Below are 17,104 nucleotides of genomic sequence, written 5' to 3'. Positions count from 1 at the left end.
AGGCGGGTTGGAATAAGCTGGATCAGGCGGGCTGGAAGAAGCTGGAGCAGATGGACTGGGACGTACTGGATGAGCTGGATCAGGCGGGCTGGAATAAGCTGGAGTAGATGGCTGGAACAAGCAGCGAAAAGCTGGATCCGACAGACTGCGGCTGGAACAAGCAGGGAGAAGCTGGATCCGACGGACTGTGGCAAGCTGGAGCAGATGACTGGAACAAGCAGGGAGAAGCTGGATCCGACGGACTGGGACAAGCTGGAGCAGGTAGTTGGAACAGGCAGGGAGAGGCTGGATCCGGCGGGCTGGATGGGCTGGCTGGAACAGCAGGAATCCGACGAACAGCAGGGAGGTATTGGGTCAGGTGGCCAGGAAAATTGGGTCAGCAGGCAGGGAAAAGTTGGGTCTGCAGACTGGAACAAGCTGGGGCCGGTGGACACTGCCTCTGTCGGCCCGACGGAAATGGCGCTGGACGCAGCCAGAAACACAACTAAAGATACTGGGAATAATTATTGATAAACATCTATCACTGGACAGTCAAGTATCAGCAGTAACATCAAAATGCTTCAGAACACTATGGAAATTGAGAAGGATCAGAGACTATTTCCTGAGACAGCCATTCTGGATAATGGTACAATCAATCACTCATACTATCACAACTAGACTACTGTAATGCAGTATACGTGGAGGGGCATAATCGAACGGAGACACCCATCTCTAAGGGCGCCCATCTCTAAGGACGTCCCGGCAAAGGGGCGAGGAAACCCGTATTATCGAAACAAGATGGGCGACCATCTTTCGTTTCGATAATACAGTCGGGGACGCCCAAATCTCAACATTTAGGTCGACCTTAGAGATGGTCGTCCCTGGTTTTCAGCCATAATGGAAACCGAGGACACCCATCTCAAAAACGACCAAATCCAAGGCATTTGGTTGTGGGAGGAGCCAGCATTCGTAGTGCACTGGTCCCCCTCACATGCCTGGACACCAACCGGGCACCCTAGGGGGCACTGCAATGGACTTCACAAATTGCTCCCAAGTGTATAGCTCAGCACACATAGGTGTCCCTTGTGTGCTGAGCCCCCCCCCCCCAAAAAAAAAAACCCAAACCCACTCCCCACAACTGTACACCACTACCATAGCCCTAAGGGGTGAATGGGGCACCTACATGTGGGTACAGTGGGTTTTGGGTGGGTTTTGAAGGGCTCACATTTACCAGCACAAGTGTAACCGGTAGGAGGGGATTGGCCTGGGTCCACCTGCCTGAAGTGCAGTGCATCCACTAAAACTGCTCCAAGGACCTGCATACTGCTGTCATGGAGCTGGGTATGACATTTGAGGCTGGCATAGAGGCTGGCAAACAAATTTTTTTAATTTTTTTTAGGGTGGGAGGGGGTTGGTGACCACTGGGGGAGTAAGGGGTGGTCATCTGGTCAGTTTGGGCACCTTTTTGAGGTCTGGTCGGGAAAAAAAATTGGACCAAGTAAAGTCGACCGAATTCTCATGAGGGACGCCCTTTTTTCCATTATTGGCCGAGGACACCCATTTCTTAAGCATGCCTCAGTCCCGCCTTCGCTACGGCTCCGACACGCCCCCATGAACTTTGGTCGTCCCTGCGACGGACTGCAGTTGAGGGCACCCATAATCAGCTTTCGATTATGCTGATTTGGGCGACCCTGAGAGAAGGACGCCCATCTCCCAATTTGTGTCGGAAGAGAGGCGCCCTTCTCTTTCAAAAATGCCCCTGATAGGGTGCAAGGAAAATACACTAAAATCACTTCAAACAGTACAAAACACGGCAGCTAGATTGATATTCAAGAAGTTGAAATATGAAAGACAACTCCACTACTCAAAATACTACACTGGCTGCCAAACAAAGCAAGACTAATCTTCAAGGCTAGCACCATAGCCGCCGAGAGGGGGGGGGGGGGGGCAGAGGGGGCAAATTTACCCGGGCCTGGGCCTCCAAGGGGGACCCAGCGCCACAGTCCCACCCGCCTTCTGTCCCACGAGGGCGGGACACAAGGAGGGAAGGAGGGCCAAAGGGAGGCGTTCTGCTGCCTGCAGCGCTGCTTTCACAGAGGTAAGACTGCGATTTCAAAGCAGGGGGCCCGACCTGGTGGCGGATGGAGGGGGGAGCGGTGGTGGCGACCTTGGGGGGGGGGGGGGGGTGGAGGGGGGAGCAGCGAGGATGGCAGGGGCGGGGCCCTGAGGGCGGCCGTGCCCCGGGCCCGGCCCAGTCTCTCGGCGGCCCTGGCTAGCACCCTCATCTACAAGATACTATTATGTCCCCTGAATACATGCTAGATATGATTGAACTATCCCTAAGGAATGCAAGCCCAGAAACCAGAAGCTATCTACTCCTCTACCTACCCAACATAACCAACAAAACAATATACATGGCAGGGTTTAGTCATTCGGGGTCCTGGTGGTGGTACTCAGTACCAAAGGTCACAAGAGGAATCGCCAATTATCTTTAATTCAGAAAAGAACTGAAAACATACCTCTTCAAAAAATTCTACAGGTAACTACATCCCCAGTGGCGTACCAAGGTGGGGGCGGTCCGTCCCGGGTGCACGCCGCTGGGGGGTGCCGCGGCGCGCGCCTGTGGGCTCCGACTTCGCTAACTTCGCTCGTTTGCTGCAGCTCCCTCTGCCCCGGACCAGGTTCCTGTTCCGGGGCAGAGGGAGCTGCAGCGAACGAGCGAAGTTAGCGGTCGGAGCCCACAGGCGCGCGCCGTGGCACCCCACCCCCAGCGGCGTGCACCCAGGGGGGAGTCATTTCGCCGGGGGGGGGGGGGGGTGTCATTTCGCAGGCGGGGGTGGGGGGGGGGGCGCATCGGCGATCCGCCCCAGGTGCAATCCAAGCTAGGAACGCCACTGTACATCCCAGAAAATAAATTAAAACCTACTTCAAAAATTTCAAATCCAGTTATTTAAACTATTGGTGTCTTTTCTGTAAGCTATCAATGTCCTTTCTAACTCCTAACTAAGAACCATAATTGTAATTTCACCTAACTGTAAATTGTAAGACACTTTGAACCAAAACTTATTTTTGGATAACAGTAGGATAGAAGAACACATAAATAAAATTAGACTTTTCAGATTATATGTTTACTTACCTTTTAAACCACACTGAGTAGGCTGGCCACTGACATTCAGCAGCACTTAGCAGGCAATGCTGCTAAATATCAGCACTAATTGGCCATTACAAAGTATGGTCTGGAGGCGGAGAGGAGCCAAGAGGTATATAAATACTGATGATATTCAGTGCCGGTGTCCACATGGTTATGCTATGCAGGTACCAGCACTGAATTCATCAGTATTTATATAACTCTTGGCTCCTCTCCGCCTTCAGATCACACTTTGTAATGTAAATGTGAGTGCCTATGTTATAGTGCATATGTAAATGTGAGTGCCTATGTTACAGAATTGCCCTTCATAGGCCTAGATCTAGAACATATCCTTCAACCACTGGGACTCTGTCATCCAGCACAAAAAGCCACTTGGGAATGTAAGTATGCAGATCCCACTTACCGGCATGATTTCTGGGCCTGGTTGATCTTGCCTACACTTCAAAGAATGAACCTTATACCTAAGAGATAATGTAATTACAGGGAGATTTCTTCTGTAATCAGGTAGATGAAATACAAACCTGCAGGACTACTTATGGTTACAATTCTTCCTTTGGAGCATCTCAGTAGGGGAAGAAAGGCCTTGGTGATTTCCAGTGTGCCAAAGAAGTTTACCTCCATGCAACCTCTGTAGTTGGACATCAGGGAGAGTTCTGCATCACCAAAGTGCACACATATTCCAGCATTATTCACTAATCCCCAGAGTCCTAGAGTAAATGGGGAAAAAAAGACTTCAGTTTTTTTATTGGGTCATGGAGAGGGTGCAGCCTTTTCCCAGATATCTTGATTATGTACATTTGAGGATGCTGCAACCCATCAGGGAGAGCTGGAATTACATTGTCAGTGTTCCTTGGTACAGAGAAAAGAAGCCCCCCCCCCCCCCACCCTTGTGAGAAAGCACTATGGTAAAAAGAACATATCCTCCTTCAAAGAACAGTTATGCCTATGAGGTTATTAAGTTTCATAGATGACCTGCTTAGACCACATTTGGATTGTGTGAAATGGAATTTGGCAGCCATTTTGTAAGTTTAGAGAAAAGACGGTGTGTAACCTGAGGAACAAAGTTCTGAACTGCAAAGTCAGGGCTGCAGGACTTCTGTGACCTGAGTCATATTTCTTCAGTTCTGATGTCCCAAGACCACCCACTTAGCACAGAGGAAGAAAGTGTCCCTATTGTAGATTGCCATAAGAGCCCTCACTCCCTGAACTGTGGGAAAAATAGCAAAGAGGGGCATTTTCGATAGGATGTCTAAGTCTGAATTTGGATGTTTTAATGAAAATGTCCAAAATGAAACACATATAATGGAAAAATATAATGGACATCTTTCTATGTTCGATAATACCAATGAGGAATGCATAAAATGGAAACGTCTAACTCATTCACAGAAAGACATCTTTTCAGGCACAGCCGCCACATGAACCAAACAAGTACATACTCACGCTAGAAACATCTTCTGTACATACGCAAGGTTCCACAGTGCAAGGACGTCCATGCACGTGAACGTCCATATTTGGCACCGCGTATATGAGGAACGTCCATATTTGGCGCACATGTGAGGGATGTTCATATTTGGTGCTGCACATCAGGGACGTCCGTATTTGGCACCGCGTATATGAGGGACGTCCATTTTTGGCACTGCACATTGTGAGGGACGGCCATATTTGGCACTGCACGTGAAGGACATCCATATTTGGCGCTGCACTTGAGGGACGTCCATATTTAGCACTGCATATGTGAAGAACGTCTATTCAGGATGAAAAATGGCAAAAGGCGAGAGTCTAATTATTCGCTGGCAGACATGATGCACTTGGTGCAAATGTGCATCATCCATAGATGCTGCCTCTTTCTCCACCACCACCACCTGCCCCCGCGGAATATTTCAACCAGGGCCTGGACCCTAATAAGGGACAGTTTAGTAAGGTAAGTGTTCAGGAATGGCAGACCTCCCCCCCCCCCCCCAAAGTACTCGACATAGGGTATCAGTCCCCCTCCTGTTGCACCACAGCTCCCTCCATAAATTGAATCAATGTCCTAGAAAGGAAAACTATTACCACATCCCTGCAATACTACACAGAAAGGGCACTCTCTGCCCCCATGTCCACCTCAACTACCCTATGGACTGTACCCACCTAATGCCCCCCCTCCCCCAATCACTGTAATGTGTCTCTAGGGTTGCAAAGGAATTTTGTCTGTGAAGTCAAGACGGGCTATCCCCTGACTCCTGGTTTACCAACTTGCATTTTGCAGGCATTTCAGCATTCCGCAGGAGCTGGAGTCCCTGAGGCGCCGGTACCAGGGGAGGCACCGTGGTAGTCCCAAGATCATCCAGCACATGCGATGGCGCCTCATGGCTCGAAGTATTACAAACAAAGCACCTGTATTTATAATTATGTACATAAGTACATAAGTAATGCCATACTGGGAAAAGACCAAGGGTCCATCGAGCCCAGCATCCTGTCCTCGACAGTGGCCAATCCAGGCCAAGGGCACCTGACAAGCTTCCCAAACGTACAAACATTCTATACATGTTATTCCTGGAATTGTGGATTTTTCCCAAGTCCATTTAGTAGCGGTTTATGGACTTGTCCTTTAGAAAACCGTCCAACCCCTTTTTAAACTCTGCTAAGCTAACCGCCTTCACCACTTTCTCCGGCAACAAATTCCAGAGTTTAATTATACGTTGGGTGAAGAAACATTTTCTCCGATTTGTTTTAAATTTACTACACTGTAGTTTCATCGCATGCCCCCTAGTCCTAGTATTTTTGGAAAGCGTGAACAGACGCTTCACATCCACTCCACTCATTATTTTATATACCTCTATCATGTCTCCCCTCAGCCGTCTCTTCTCCAAGCTGAATAGCCCTAGCCTCCTTAATCTTTCTTCATAGGGAAGTCGTCCCATCCCCGCTATCATTTTAGTCGCCCTTCGCTGCACCTTTTCCAATTCTACTAAATCTTTCTTGAGATGTGGCGACCAGAATTGAACACAATACTCTGGAGCGATACAACGGCATTACAACATCCTCACACCTGTTTTCCATACCTTTCCTAATAATACCCAACATTCTATTCGCTTTCCTAGCCGCAGCAGCACACTGAGCAGAAGGTTTCAGTGTATTATCGACGACGACACCCAGATACCTTTCTTGGTCCGTAACTCCTAACGTGGAACCTTGCATGACGTAGCTATAATTCGGGTTCTTTTTTCCCACATGCATCACCTTGCACTTGCTCACATTAAACGTCATTTGCCATTTAGCCGCCCAGTCTCCTAAGGTCCTCTTGTAATTTTTCACAATCCTGTCGCGATTTAATAACTTTGAATAACTTCGTGTCATCAGCAAATTTAATTACCTCGCTAGTTACTCTCATCTCTAAATCATTTATAAATATATTAAAAAGCAGCGGTCCTAGCACAGACCCCTGAGGAACCCCACTAACTACCCTTCTCCATTGTGAATACTGCCCATTTAACCACACTCTCTGTTTCCTATCCTTCAACCAGTTTTTAATCCACAATAGGACATTTCCTCCTATCCCATGACCCTCCAATTTCCTCTGTAGCCTTTCATGAGGTACCTTGTCAAACGCCTTTTGAAAATCCAGATACACAATATCAACCGGTTCCCCTTTGTCCACATGTTTGTTTACTCCTTCAAAGAATTGAAGTAAATTTTTCAGGCAAGATTTCCCCACACAAATGTAATAATGACATGTTTCACTGCAATTTCATGTTTGATCTGGCAATTAACCTATCTAAAGAAGTTATAATACCTCTGTCCCAGCTCAATCCCGGAGGTAGCAGTTACCCTCCCTAGAGTGTGGCTGCTACCTCCAACTAAGCACCTATGAGATGACATGGGAAAGAATTGGTCACATTCACGTTTTTGAGGCATTCCCCAAAGTTAAAGAAATAATTGGCTGAACTATGCCCAACAGGTTTCAATATCCAACATCAACCAAGACCAGGAAGACAGGGTGGAGGGGTAGCAGTATTGATTCGGGATACAATCAAACTGCGCAGAATATCCATGCCCCAGCTACATGGATCAGAATCTCTTTTAATCCAACTTGAAGAGGAGAAGCCAATCTGGCTGCTCATGATTTACAGAGCACCTCGTAACAACACATTATCTGTGCAAGAACTCCTAGACCTGATTACTCAAGTGACCCTGAATTACCCTAGGCTGGTGATCATGGGAGACTTCAATCCAGTGGCGTAGGAAGGGGGGGGTGGGAGGGGCGGTCTGCCCCAGGTGCACCTGCTGGGGGGGGTGTCGGCCCCGCTGGTTCCCTGCTCCCTCTGCCCCGGAACAGGTTACTTCCTGTTCTGGGGCAGAGAAAGCAGGGAACCAGCGGAGCTGATGCAGCTCCGAGCGACGTGCACTCGGGGCGGATCGGCCCTCCCGCCCATCCTCCGCAAGTAAGAATTCGCTCCGGAGGGGGGGGGGGTGCGCCACGGAGGGGGGGTGCGCGCCGTGCTGCACTCAGGTGGGATGCGCAGCGGTGACACGCCCCGGGTGTCAGCCGCCCTCGCTACGACCCTGCTTCAATCTACACATCAACACCCCAGATACCACCACAGCTGCCTTTCTGGACACGATGACAGCGCTAGGATTTACACAGGTGATCAATTCTCCAACCCACGAAAAGGGTCACATACTAGACCTGGTATTCTACAAAGGGGTGGATATCCCAGAATTCTGGGATAACAGTATTGAAATAACACCCCTATCATGGCCACACCATTTTCTAATTAAATTCTCCCTAAGTGACCACTTGAAACAAATGGCACCTCCCAGAGTTTGGAAGGAGATCAGAGACAAAAAAAAAGCTGACTGCTGAGAACTTCCTAGAGGCCTTCGACTATCCGCATATAGATGAAAAGACAACAGTGGCAGAACAAGTTGACATCTAGAATACACACCTAGCCAAGACCTTAGAGAAAACAGCACCACTAAAAAAGGTCTTATGCCCCACTCACAAACGCTCACCTTGGTTTTCTCCAGAACTTCGGATCCATAAACGTGAAGGACGAAAACTGGAAAGGAGATGGCGCAAATCTCACCTGGATGAAGACAGGCTAAACTGCAGGAAGCACATGGCAAAGCCTTAACAGCAACCAAAAAACAGTATTTCTCTCAATGCATTTGCACAGGCTGCCAATTCAACCAAGCAGCTGTTCAGTATAGTAAACAGCCTACTGCAACCCCCACAACAAAATCAGCCTGCCCAGTCTAAACTGAACTGCAATGATTTTGCTGCATACTTTGCCAACAAAATTAAAAGTCTTCACCAGGATTTACAGGCAATCCCACCCAGTGCCCAACCAATCAACCAGGGGTGCACAAACTTGCCCCCTCCTAACAGAGACAGATGGAACACTTTTAACCTAATGACAAAATCCTAAGAGACCTTCGACCAACTACCTGCTCCCTCAGTCCCTGCCCATCAAAGATAGTGCAGCAAGCAAGTATGGGCCTTATAGAAGGCACCACAAAAATTGTGAACACTTCTCTTTCTAATGGGCAATTACCAACAGCATTAAAAATGGCAGTGGTTCACCCTCTGCTGAAGAAAAACAACCTTGACCAGGACAAACTTGAAAGTTACAGGCCAGTATCCAACATCCCGTTTCTAGGGAAACTCATAGAGCAAACAGTCTGTGTTGAACTTAATGAATGGTGTGACAAAGCAAGCCCCAGAGATTCCCCAGTAAAGCAGTTGAGCCCAGAACTATGGGTCCCAGAAATCCTTGCAAGAATGAGAGAAGAGAGTAGTCCTAAAAAAATGGAATGGATTCCCAGCCCCAGCAGGGGAAGCAATGGCTCGAGGCAGGGTGAGCCTGTTACTCCCTTCCCCACTAGAGGGAGAGGAAGAGGGAAGGATGAAGCTCAGTTTCCCTGGCTTCCCCATCAATACATAATTCCCCCCAGCTGTGAGAAGGGGAGAGCAGATTTTCTGGAGGCTCTCAGTCACCAGGAGAGAGGGGAGACGAATGGAGAGAGAGATTCCATGGAGTATGTGGAGGAAGGAAGTAGCCTGCCACTAGAGCTGCCTAAGGGAGAGGAGCCAGCTACCATGGAGTGGGAGAATTCAAAGGTTGTCCTGCCCAGCACTTGAAGGCAGTGGAGGAGGCCACATTGGGCGTGGTGCTGAGAGGTGGGAGAAACTGCCAACCCAGTTCCTTACAGGGTTCCCCCTGTGCTGTGAAAAGGCAGGTGATTTGTGGTATTGGTTTGATGTGCAAAGACTGTCCATGAAGATTTGTTCTGAACTGTTGTGCTATATTGGAAGTGTGCTGAACTCTTACTAAACCCTTCTGAAGGAGGGGGAAGGGAAAGCTAATGCCCTAATAGAAGACCTGAGATCTAGAGGAGCTGAGCGTTTGCTGAGGGATTTTGGGACCTGGATTGTAACTTTTTTTTCTTTTGAAGATTATCTTATGAGGACTGTACCTTTTTCTTTTGAAGACTATTTTAAGAGGGCTGTACCTTTTGTTTTGAAGAATATATTATGATTTTTGGTATGAAATTGCCTTGACAATAAAATACTTTGGCCCGGAGTCCCAGTATCAGCAGCATTTTGTGCTGGAACCCTGGGAGCCCCGCAGGCTTACTGGCTCCACCCAAGAGGAGGAAGCGGACCCCCCTTTACAATGGCTAGAAAAGAGTAACTGGCTAGATCCATGTCAATCTGGATTCAGACCTAGTTATGGAACAGAAACGGTCCTCGTATCCCTGCTAGATGATCATCACAGAAACCAAGACAAGGGATTTGCCTCGATGTTAGTACTGCTAGATTTCTCAGCAGCTTTTGACACTGTAGATCATGATATATTGCTAGCACGACTGACAGAAGCAGGTATCAATGGAACAGTACTTGCCTGGTTCAGATCCTATCAGACAGGCAACAATCCATAATGATTGGCAGCAACTCATCACCACCATGGACACAGACCTGCGAGGTACCACAAGGATCGATACTGTCACCTATTCTGTTCAATATCTATCTCAAGCCACTAGATGAGCTGATTCGGTCAATGGACACTCAGTTCTACATCTATGCGGATGATGTGCAGCTACTCACACCCATTGAACCTGACTTACCTACAGCCTTGAATAAACTGATCACTTGTCTAACATCAATTCAAGAATGGGCTAAACACAACAAACTTTGCCTGAACCCAAGTAAAACCGAGCTTCTCTGGGTCCCTAACACAAGTGGATACATACCTGACATCAAAATCCCTTTTGGGAAGTATGAACTCCCCCTCAAATCACAAGTCAGGAACCTTGGAATACAGTTAGATTCAACACTTACTCTGATTCCCCAAATCCATGCAACCTTCAAGAGCTGCTTCTACTATTTGTGACAGCTACGCTGCCTCTCTCCTTACATCGAGAAGGTAAATCTTATCCTAGTTGTGCATGCCATGGTAACATCAAGACTGGATTACTGCAATGCACTATACAATGGTCTGACTACAAAGGGCCTGCACCAGCTCCAATTGATTCAGAATGCAGCAGCAAGACTCATAGAAGGTTGCAAGCGACGTGACCACATCACACCATTTTTGCAAAAACTTCATTACAGGGCTAAATATAAACTCTATGTCTGATCTTCAAGGCCCTGAAAGGAAATGGTCCCAAGTATCTGAAGAATAGGATGATCCTCCACACACTGCCAAGGACACTAAGGTCCTCCCCAGGACTTTCACTAACTACACCCTCTCCAAAAGACATTACATGATGTGATACCCGCAAGTGAGCCTTCTCTGGAGTAGCCCCCACACTCTGGAATGCATTGCCTGAAAGGATCCGCTTAACACAAGACTACCTCTACTTCAGGAAGCAGGTGAAAGCTTGGCTCTTCAACCAAGCCTTTAACGGAAGAAGTAACTAACTTGTTAGTCTCACTCACACACACAAGGATTGACTCGGGCTACACATACTGCAGCGGGACATGTTTATCCACTCCTACCCTAGCTGAGATAATATTTAACCATCTCTCTGACCTCACGTGCACCTTTCTTCAAATCTACAATTACTTTCTAATTGTTCCTACTTTCTTACTCATCTATATGTTACAACTTTGCCTTACCCTTCACTACCAATTATAATGTTCTAGTACATATTGAGGGGCATAATGGAAAGATCGTCCAAGTACGAATTAGGATGTTCTTACGAAAACGTCCAAAAATAGACATGTATAATGGGAAAATAGTGTGGGTGTTTTTCGATAATCGATTATCCCTGTAAGAAAACAATCAAATGACGAGCGCATAAGCGTGACTAAATTGGGCGCCCTAACACGGTCGATTATTGCAGGTGCAAACGACCAAATCACGTGGTGTGTAAAATAATGTACATAGGTGTATCGCAAGTACAGTACATGTTGTTCAGGCCATCCAGGTACGGGAAAATATGAGGAACGCGTATATGTGTCAACTACAGACATATCATGCTGCTCCACCCATACTTTCATCATATGTGCCCATCTGAATGTCCGGATCTGCATGCACTGTACACCTACTGAACATGCAGCTATATGCATATTGTGTATATGTGAAAAGGGTCGGGTGGGGTGCGTCATACTCATCTATATAAGGCACATTCCACACACGTGCAGGCATGTGCACGTCAAAGACGTCTATGCTTACGAGGGCGTCCACGTGCTGATAGGGGCCATATATGGAATGGTCATCCATATATGGAGCTGTGCATGAAACGACGTCCCTCACGCAAGGTCGTCTATATAAGGCACTTCTTTTCCAACACGTGGAAAAATGGCACAACGCAGAGAACCGAATTTTGGACAGGAGGAGAGCCTGCTGCTCGTCCGCCTCTGCCTAAGGCACCGCCATAGACTGTTTGTCCAACACCACCACCTGCCCCCCAGGCTGCAGGCCATGCGAGCCTGGTTCCGCATCCGGGACAGGCTAGAAAGGTAAGGTTATGGGCCAACCCCCCTCCCCTCCTGTACCTACACATATAACAGCTCCGTCATCAATGTTACCACCAGTAACTGGAGTGTCCATGCAAGGATCATGAGTAATATAGGAACATGCACAATCACTAATAATTTGTATGTTATTGAAACGACGACCATTCCCACATCCCTACAAGAATGTATTTCGTTAGTTATGTGACTATTATATTAGTGTTATGTGACAATTTCGTTAGTTATGTGAAGGCCACATTTCCCAACCCCTCTTTGCAGCCTCTATGTGGCTTACAACGCATCCAAATAGTGGAAACATGAGACCAATGAAACCTATACCATACTTTATAACATGGTCATGATAACACATATAAAGTAGTTTAACAAGCATACATTATAATGTATACAAACGGTACTGTCTGGCCTCATGCCCACCTCTCTGGCATCATCTGCATAGGAACCAACTCGGTGGCTGCTGTGGGTGCTTGACCACCCTACCCCCAATATAAAATAAATGCCTTGTATGTATGGAGGGAGGGGTCATCTCCACTGGGGGTTCCACCCCCCAAAATGTTAAAAAGGTGGCTCCTATGATTCAGTACCAATGGAGGTGGCCCCCCCCCCCCCCAACACTGTAGACCCTCTCTCTCTGGTATGTGAATAGCAAATGAATGTGTGCAGAGGACAAAAAGGACCAACCCCCCTGACCCCTGCTCTACAAACTTATATCTTACAGACGCTTTGGAGTCCACCAGGACCTGGAGTCCCTCAGGAGGCGGTTCCGCCGTGTGAGGCGGGAGAGGCCCGACCTCATCCGGGCGGTGCGAAGGCACCTCAGGGCTCGCCGTAAGTATTCAAAAACAGGACACCTGTACAGATTATTACATACATTTCATGAATAATGCAAATGTGTTGTACAATATCAATTCTCATGTGCCTAATAGCCAACTAGTAAGTAATAACATATCTGTCCCAGATCAAGGATGCAGGTTGCAGGGGTTCTCCCATGAGCGTGCCTGCAACTTCCGACCATCCCCCCGAGATGAATGAGATGATATGCCTCACTTTACTATTCCCCTTACTGTGGTGGCTGATTAGTGTGTCCTGGTACACCTGCCTGAGGCCCTACTTTTACTGCATGTGGCCTAACTCACATAAAAGATTTGTGCTCAACACCCTTCCCACTGCCCCCCCCCCCAATAAATCCTACAACAACTGCCCATCAACCCCTCGTTGCATCTCACAATGCAAACATGCTGGTCAGCAATGAATTTGGTATGGCAACATGTCCTGGGTGGTGTGTGTCAGAGGAGGGTCCAGGGTTCTGTGTCATGTCATCTGATGCAGCTCATTCCCCATGGGCATAAGCTACGCCTTACCACACCCTGCCCCATCCCCTGCCTCACGCCACCCAGCTACTGCACTATGCAAGCCATGTTGTATGCGCTGATCTCAATCACACTCCTTTTACATACACAGGGCTCTACCAGCAGGAAGCCGAGCGCCAAAATGAGGAGTTCCACCACCTCCAGGAGGAGGAGGAGGAGCAGGAGCAGGAGGAGCAGGAAAGGGAGGAGGAGGAGGAGGAGGAGCAGGAGGAGCAGGAGGAGGAGGAGGAACGGCAAGAGGAGGAGGAGGATGAGGATGCGCAGGAGGAGTCATTGGGCTCGGAGGAGGGGGTGCTCATCATAGATGAGGACTATATGGAGGCCCCCTCCCCACCTGTACCAGCAGCAGAGCCCTCTCCCTCCCCTCAGCCATCCACATCACCTGCCCCACTGCGTTCCCCTGGGTCTGCTCCGTCCCCTGGGTCTGCTCCGTCCCCTGGGCCTGCTCCAGCCCGTGCCCCACCTCCACCTGCCCTAGGTGCAGGGGCCATGATGCACCTCCTGCAGCAGCTGGTAGATGGCCAGCAGCAGCTTGTAGTTGGCCAGCACCAGCTGCTGCAGGAGGTGAGAGCCCTACGGCAGGGCAATGAGCAGCTCCAGGGCCCACTAAGGGTACTGCTGGGCCTGCTCATTGCCCTGCTACAGAGGGCCTTGGTCAGAGGGCGTGGCCGCCCTTAATTTAAATAGGGGGGGCCTGTTGGGGGTGTGGGGAGTGGGTGGGGGAGGGAATTGTTGGGGTTGTATATTAACGAGAGCCTTGACTCAGATAGATTACAAATTCAGCAGGACACAAATCACACCTTTGAATCACTGTGGGTTGAAATTCCATGTATAAAAGGGAAAAAAATGGTGATAGGAGTGTACTACCGTCCACCTCGCCAGGATGAGCAGGTAGACACAGAAATGATAAAAGAAATCAGAGACGCGAACAAAATGGGCAATGTGATAATAATGGGTGACTTCAATTATCCAAATATAGACTGGGTAAATGTAACATCGGGACACGCTACAGAGATACAATTCCTTGATGAAATCAAGGACAGCTTTATGGAGCAACTGGTGCAGGAGCCGACGAGAGAAGGAAAATTTCTAGACTTGGTCCTTAGTGGAGCGCATGATCTGGTGAGGGATGTTATGGTACTGGGGCCGCTTGATAACAGTGACCATAATATGATCAGTTTTGACATCGACCTTGAAGTAACTGTGCACAGAAAGTCAAATACGTTAGCGTTTAACTTTAAAAAAGGAGACTATGATAAAATGAGAAGAACGGTAAAAAAAAAACTTAGGGGGGCAACTGAGAGAGTAAAAACTGTACAACAGGCGTGGACGCTGTTCAAAAATACCATCCTGGAGGCCCAGGCCATACATATTCCGCAAATTAAAAAAGAAAGACGGAAGTCCAAAAGACACCCGGCCTGGTTGAAAAGTGAGGTGAAGGAAGCTATTAGGGCTAAAAGAAACGCCTTCAGAAAATGGAAGAAGGAACCGTCTGAAAATAACAAGAAACAGCATAAGGAGTGTCAAAGCAAATGCAAGGCGCAGATTAAGAAGGCCAAGAGGGAGTATGAAAAAAAGATAGCATTAGAGGCAAAAAAACATAGTAAAAATTTTTTTCGGTATATTAAAAGCAGGAAGCCGGCAAAAGAATCGGTTGGGCCGCTGGATGACCGAGGGGTAAAAGGGGCGATCAAGGAAGACAAAGACGTAGCGGAGAGACTGAATGAATTCTTTGCTTCGGTCTTCACCGAGGAAGATTTGGGTGGGATACCGGTGTCGGAAATGGTATTTCAAGCGGACGAGTCGGAGAAACTTACTGACTTCACGGTAAACCTGGAGGACGTAATGGGGCAGTTCGGCAAACTGAAGAGTAGCAAATCTCCTGGACCGGATGGTATTCATCCTAGAGTACTGATAGAACTGAAAAACGAGCTTGCGGAGCTACTGCTAGTGATATGCAACTTATCCTTAAAATCGAGCGTGGTACCGGAAGATTGGAGGGTGGCCAATGTAACGCCAATTTTTAAAAAAGGCTCCAGGGGAGATCCGGGAAATTATAGACCGGTGAGTCTGACGTCGGTGCCTGGGAAAATGGTAGAGGCTATTATTAAAAACAAAATTACAGAGCATATCCGAGGACATGGATTACTGAGACCAAGTCAGCATGGCTTTTGTGTTGGGAAATCTTGCCTGACCAATTTACTTCAATTCTTTGAAGGAGTGAACAAACATGTGGACAAAGGGGAGTCGGTTGATATTGTGTATCTGGATTTTCAAAAGGCGTTTGACAAGGTACCTCATGAAAGGCTACAGAGGAAATTGGAGGGTCATGGGATAGGAGGAAATGTCCTATTGTGGATTAAAAACTGGTTGAAGGATAGGAAACAGAGAGTGGGGTTAAATGGGCAGTATTCACAATGGAGAAGGGTAGTTAGTGGGGTTCCTCAGGGGTCCGTGCTAGGACCGCTGCTTTTTAATATATTTATAAATGATTTAGAGATGGGAGTAACTAGTGAGGTAATTAAATTTGCTGATGACACAAAGTTATTCAAAGTCGTTAAATCACGACAGGATTGTGAAAAATTACAAGAGGACCTTACGAGACTGGGAGACTGGGCGGCTAAATGGCAGATGATGTTTAATGTGAGCAAGTGCAAGGTGATGCATGTGGGAAAAAAGAACCCGAATTATAGCTACGTCATGCAAGGTTCCACGTTAGGAGTTACGGACCAAGAAAGGGATCTGGGTGTCGTCGTCGATAACACACTGAAACCTTCTGCTCAGTGTGCTGCTGCGGTAAGAAAGCGAATAGAATGCTGGGTATTATTAGGAAAGGTATGGAAAACAGGTGTGAGGATGTTATAATGCCGTTGTATCGCTCTATGGTGCGACCGCACCTTGAGTATTGTGTTCAATTCTGGTCGCCACATCTCAAGAAAGATATAGTAGAATTGGAAAAGGTGCAGCGAAGGGCGACTAAAATGATAGCGGGGATGGGACGACTTCCCTATGAAGAAAGACTAAGGAGGCTAGGGCTATACAGCTTGGAGAAGAGACGGCTGAGGGGAGACATGATAGAGGTATATAAAATAATGAGTGGAGTGGAACAGGTGGATGTGAAGCTTCTGTTCACGCTTTCCAAAAATACTAGGACTAGGGGGCATGCGATGAAACTACAGTGTAGTAAATTTAAAACAAATCGGAGAAAAGTTTTCTTCACCCAACGTGTAATTAAACTCTGGAATTCGTTGCCAGAGAAAGTGGTGAAGGCAGTTAGCTTAGCAGAGTTTAAAAAGGGGTTGGACGGTTTCCTAAAGGACAAGTCCATAAACCGCTACTAAACGGACTTGGAAAAATCAAAAATTCCAGGAATAACATGTATAGAATGTTTGTACGTTTGGGAAGCTTGCCAAGTGCCCTTGGCCTGGATTGGCCGCTGTCGTGGACAGGATGCTGGGCTCGATGGACCCTTGGTCTTTTCCAGTATGGCATTACTTATGTACTTATGTTGTGTGTGTGTGGGGGGAGGGAAAATGTTGGGGGGTTCTGTGGGGGGGGAGGGAAATGTTGGGGGTTCTGTGGGGGGGGAGGGAATTGTTGGGGTTCTGTGGGGAGTTGTGGGGGGGAGGAGGGCATTGGTCGGGG

The 17,104-nt window shown here is 47.9% G+C and overlaps 1 protein-coding gene across 2 annotated transcripts in view; it reads right to left on the bottom strand.

Moving 5' to 3' along the window:
* The window catches only part of HSD11B2 (hydroxysteroid 11-beta dehydrogenase 2), a 515,757-nt gene that overhangs the window by 111,421 nt on the left and 387,232 nt on the right, over positions 1–17,104 (bottom strand). For both annotated transcript variants that reach the window (XM_030203692.1, XM_030203693.1), the window contains exon 3: positions 3,649–3,834. In XM_030203692.1, the coding sequence (XP_030059552.1) occupies positions 3,649–3,834 (186 nt within the window). The remainder of the gene's footprint in view (positions 1–3,648; positions 3,835–17,104) is intronic.

Source organism: Microcaecilia unicolor, chromosome 5 (assembly GCF_901765095.1).
Source record: "Microcaecilia unicolor chromosome 5, aMicUni1.1, whole genome shotgun sequence".
Classification (NCBI taxonomy): domain Eukaryota; kingdom Metazoa; phylum Chordata; class Amphibia; order Gymnophiona; family Siphonopidae; genus Microcaecilia; species Microcaecilia unicolor.
This window is presented reverse-complemented; position numbering and strand designations above follow the sequence as displayed.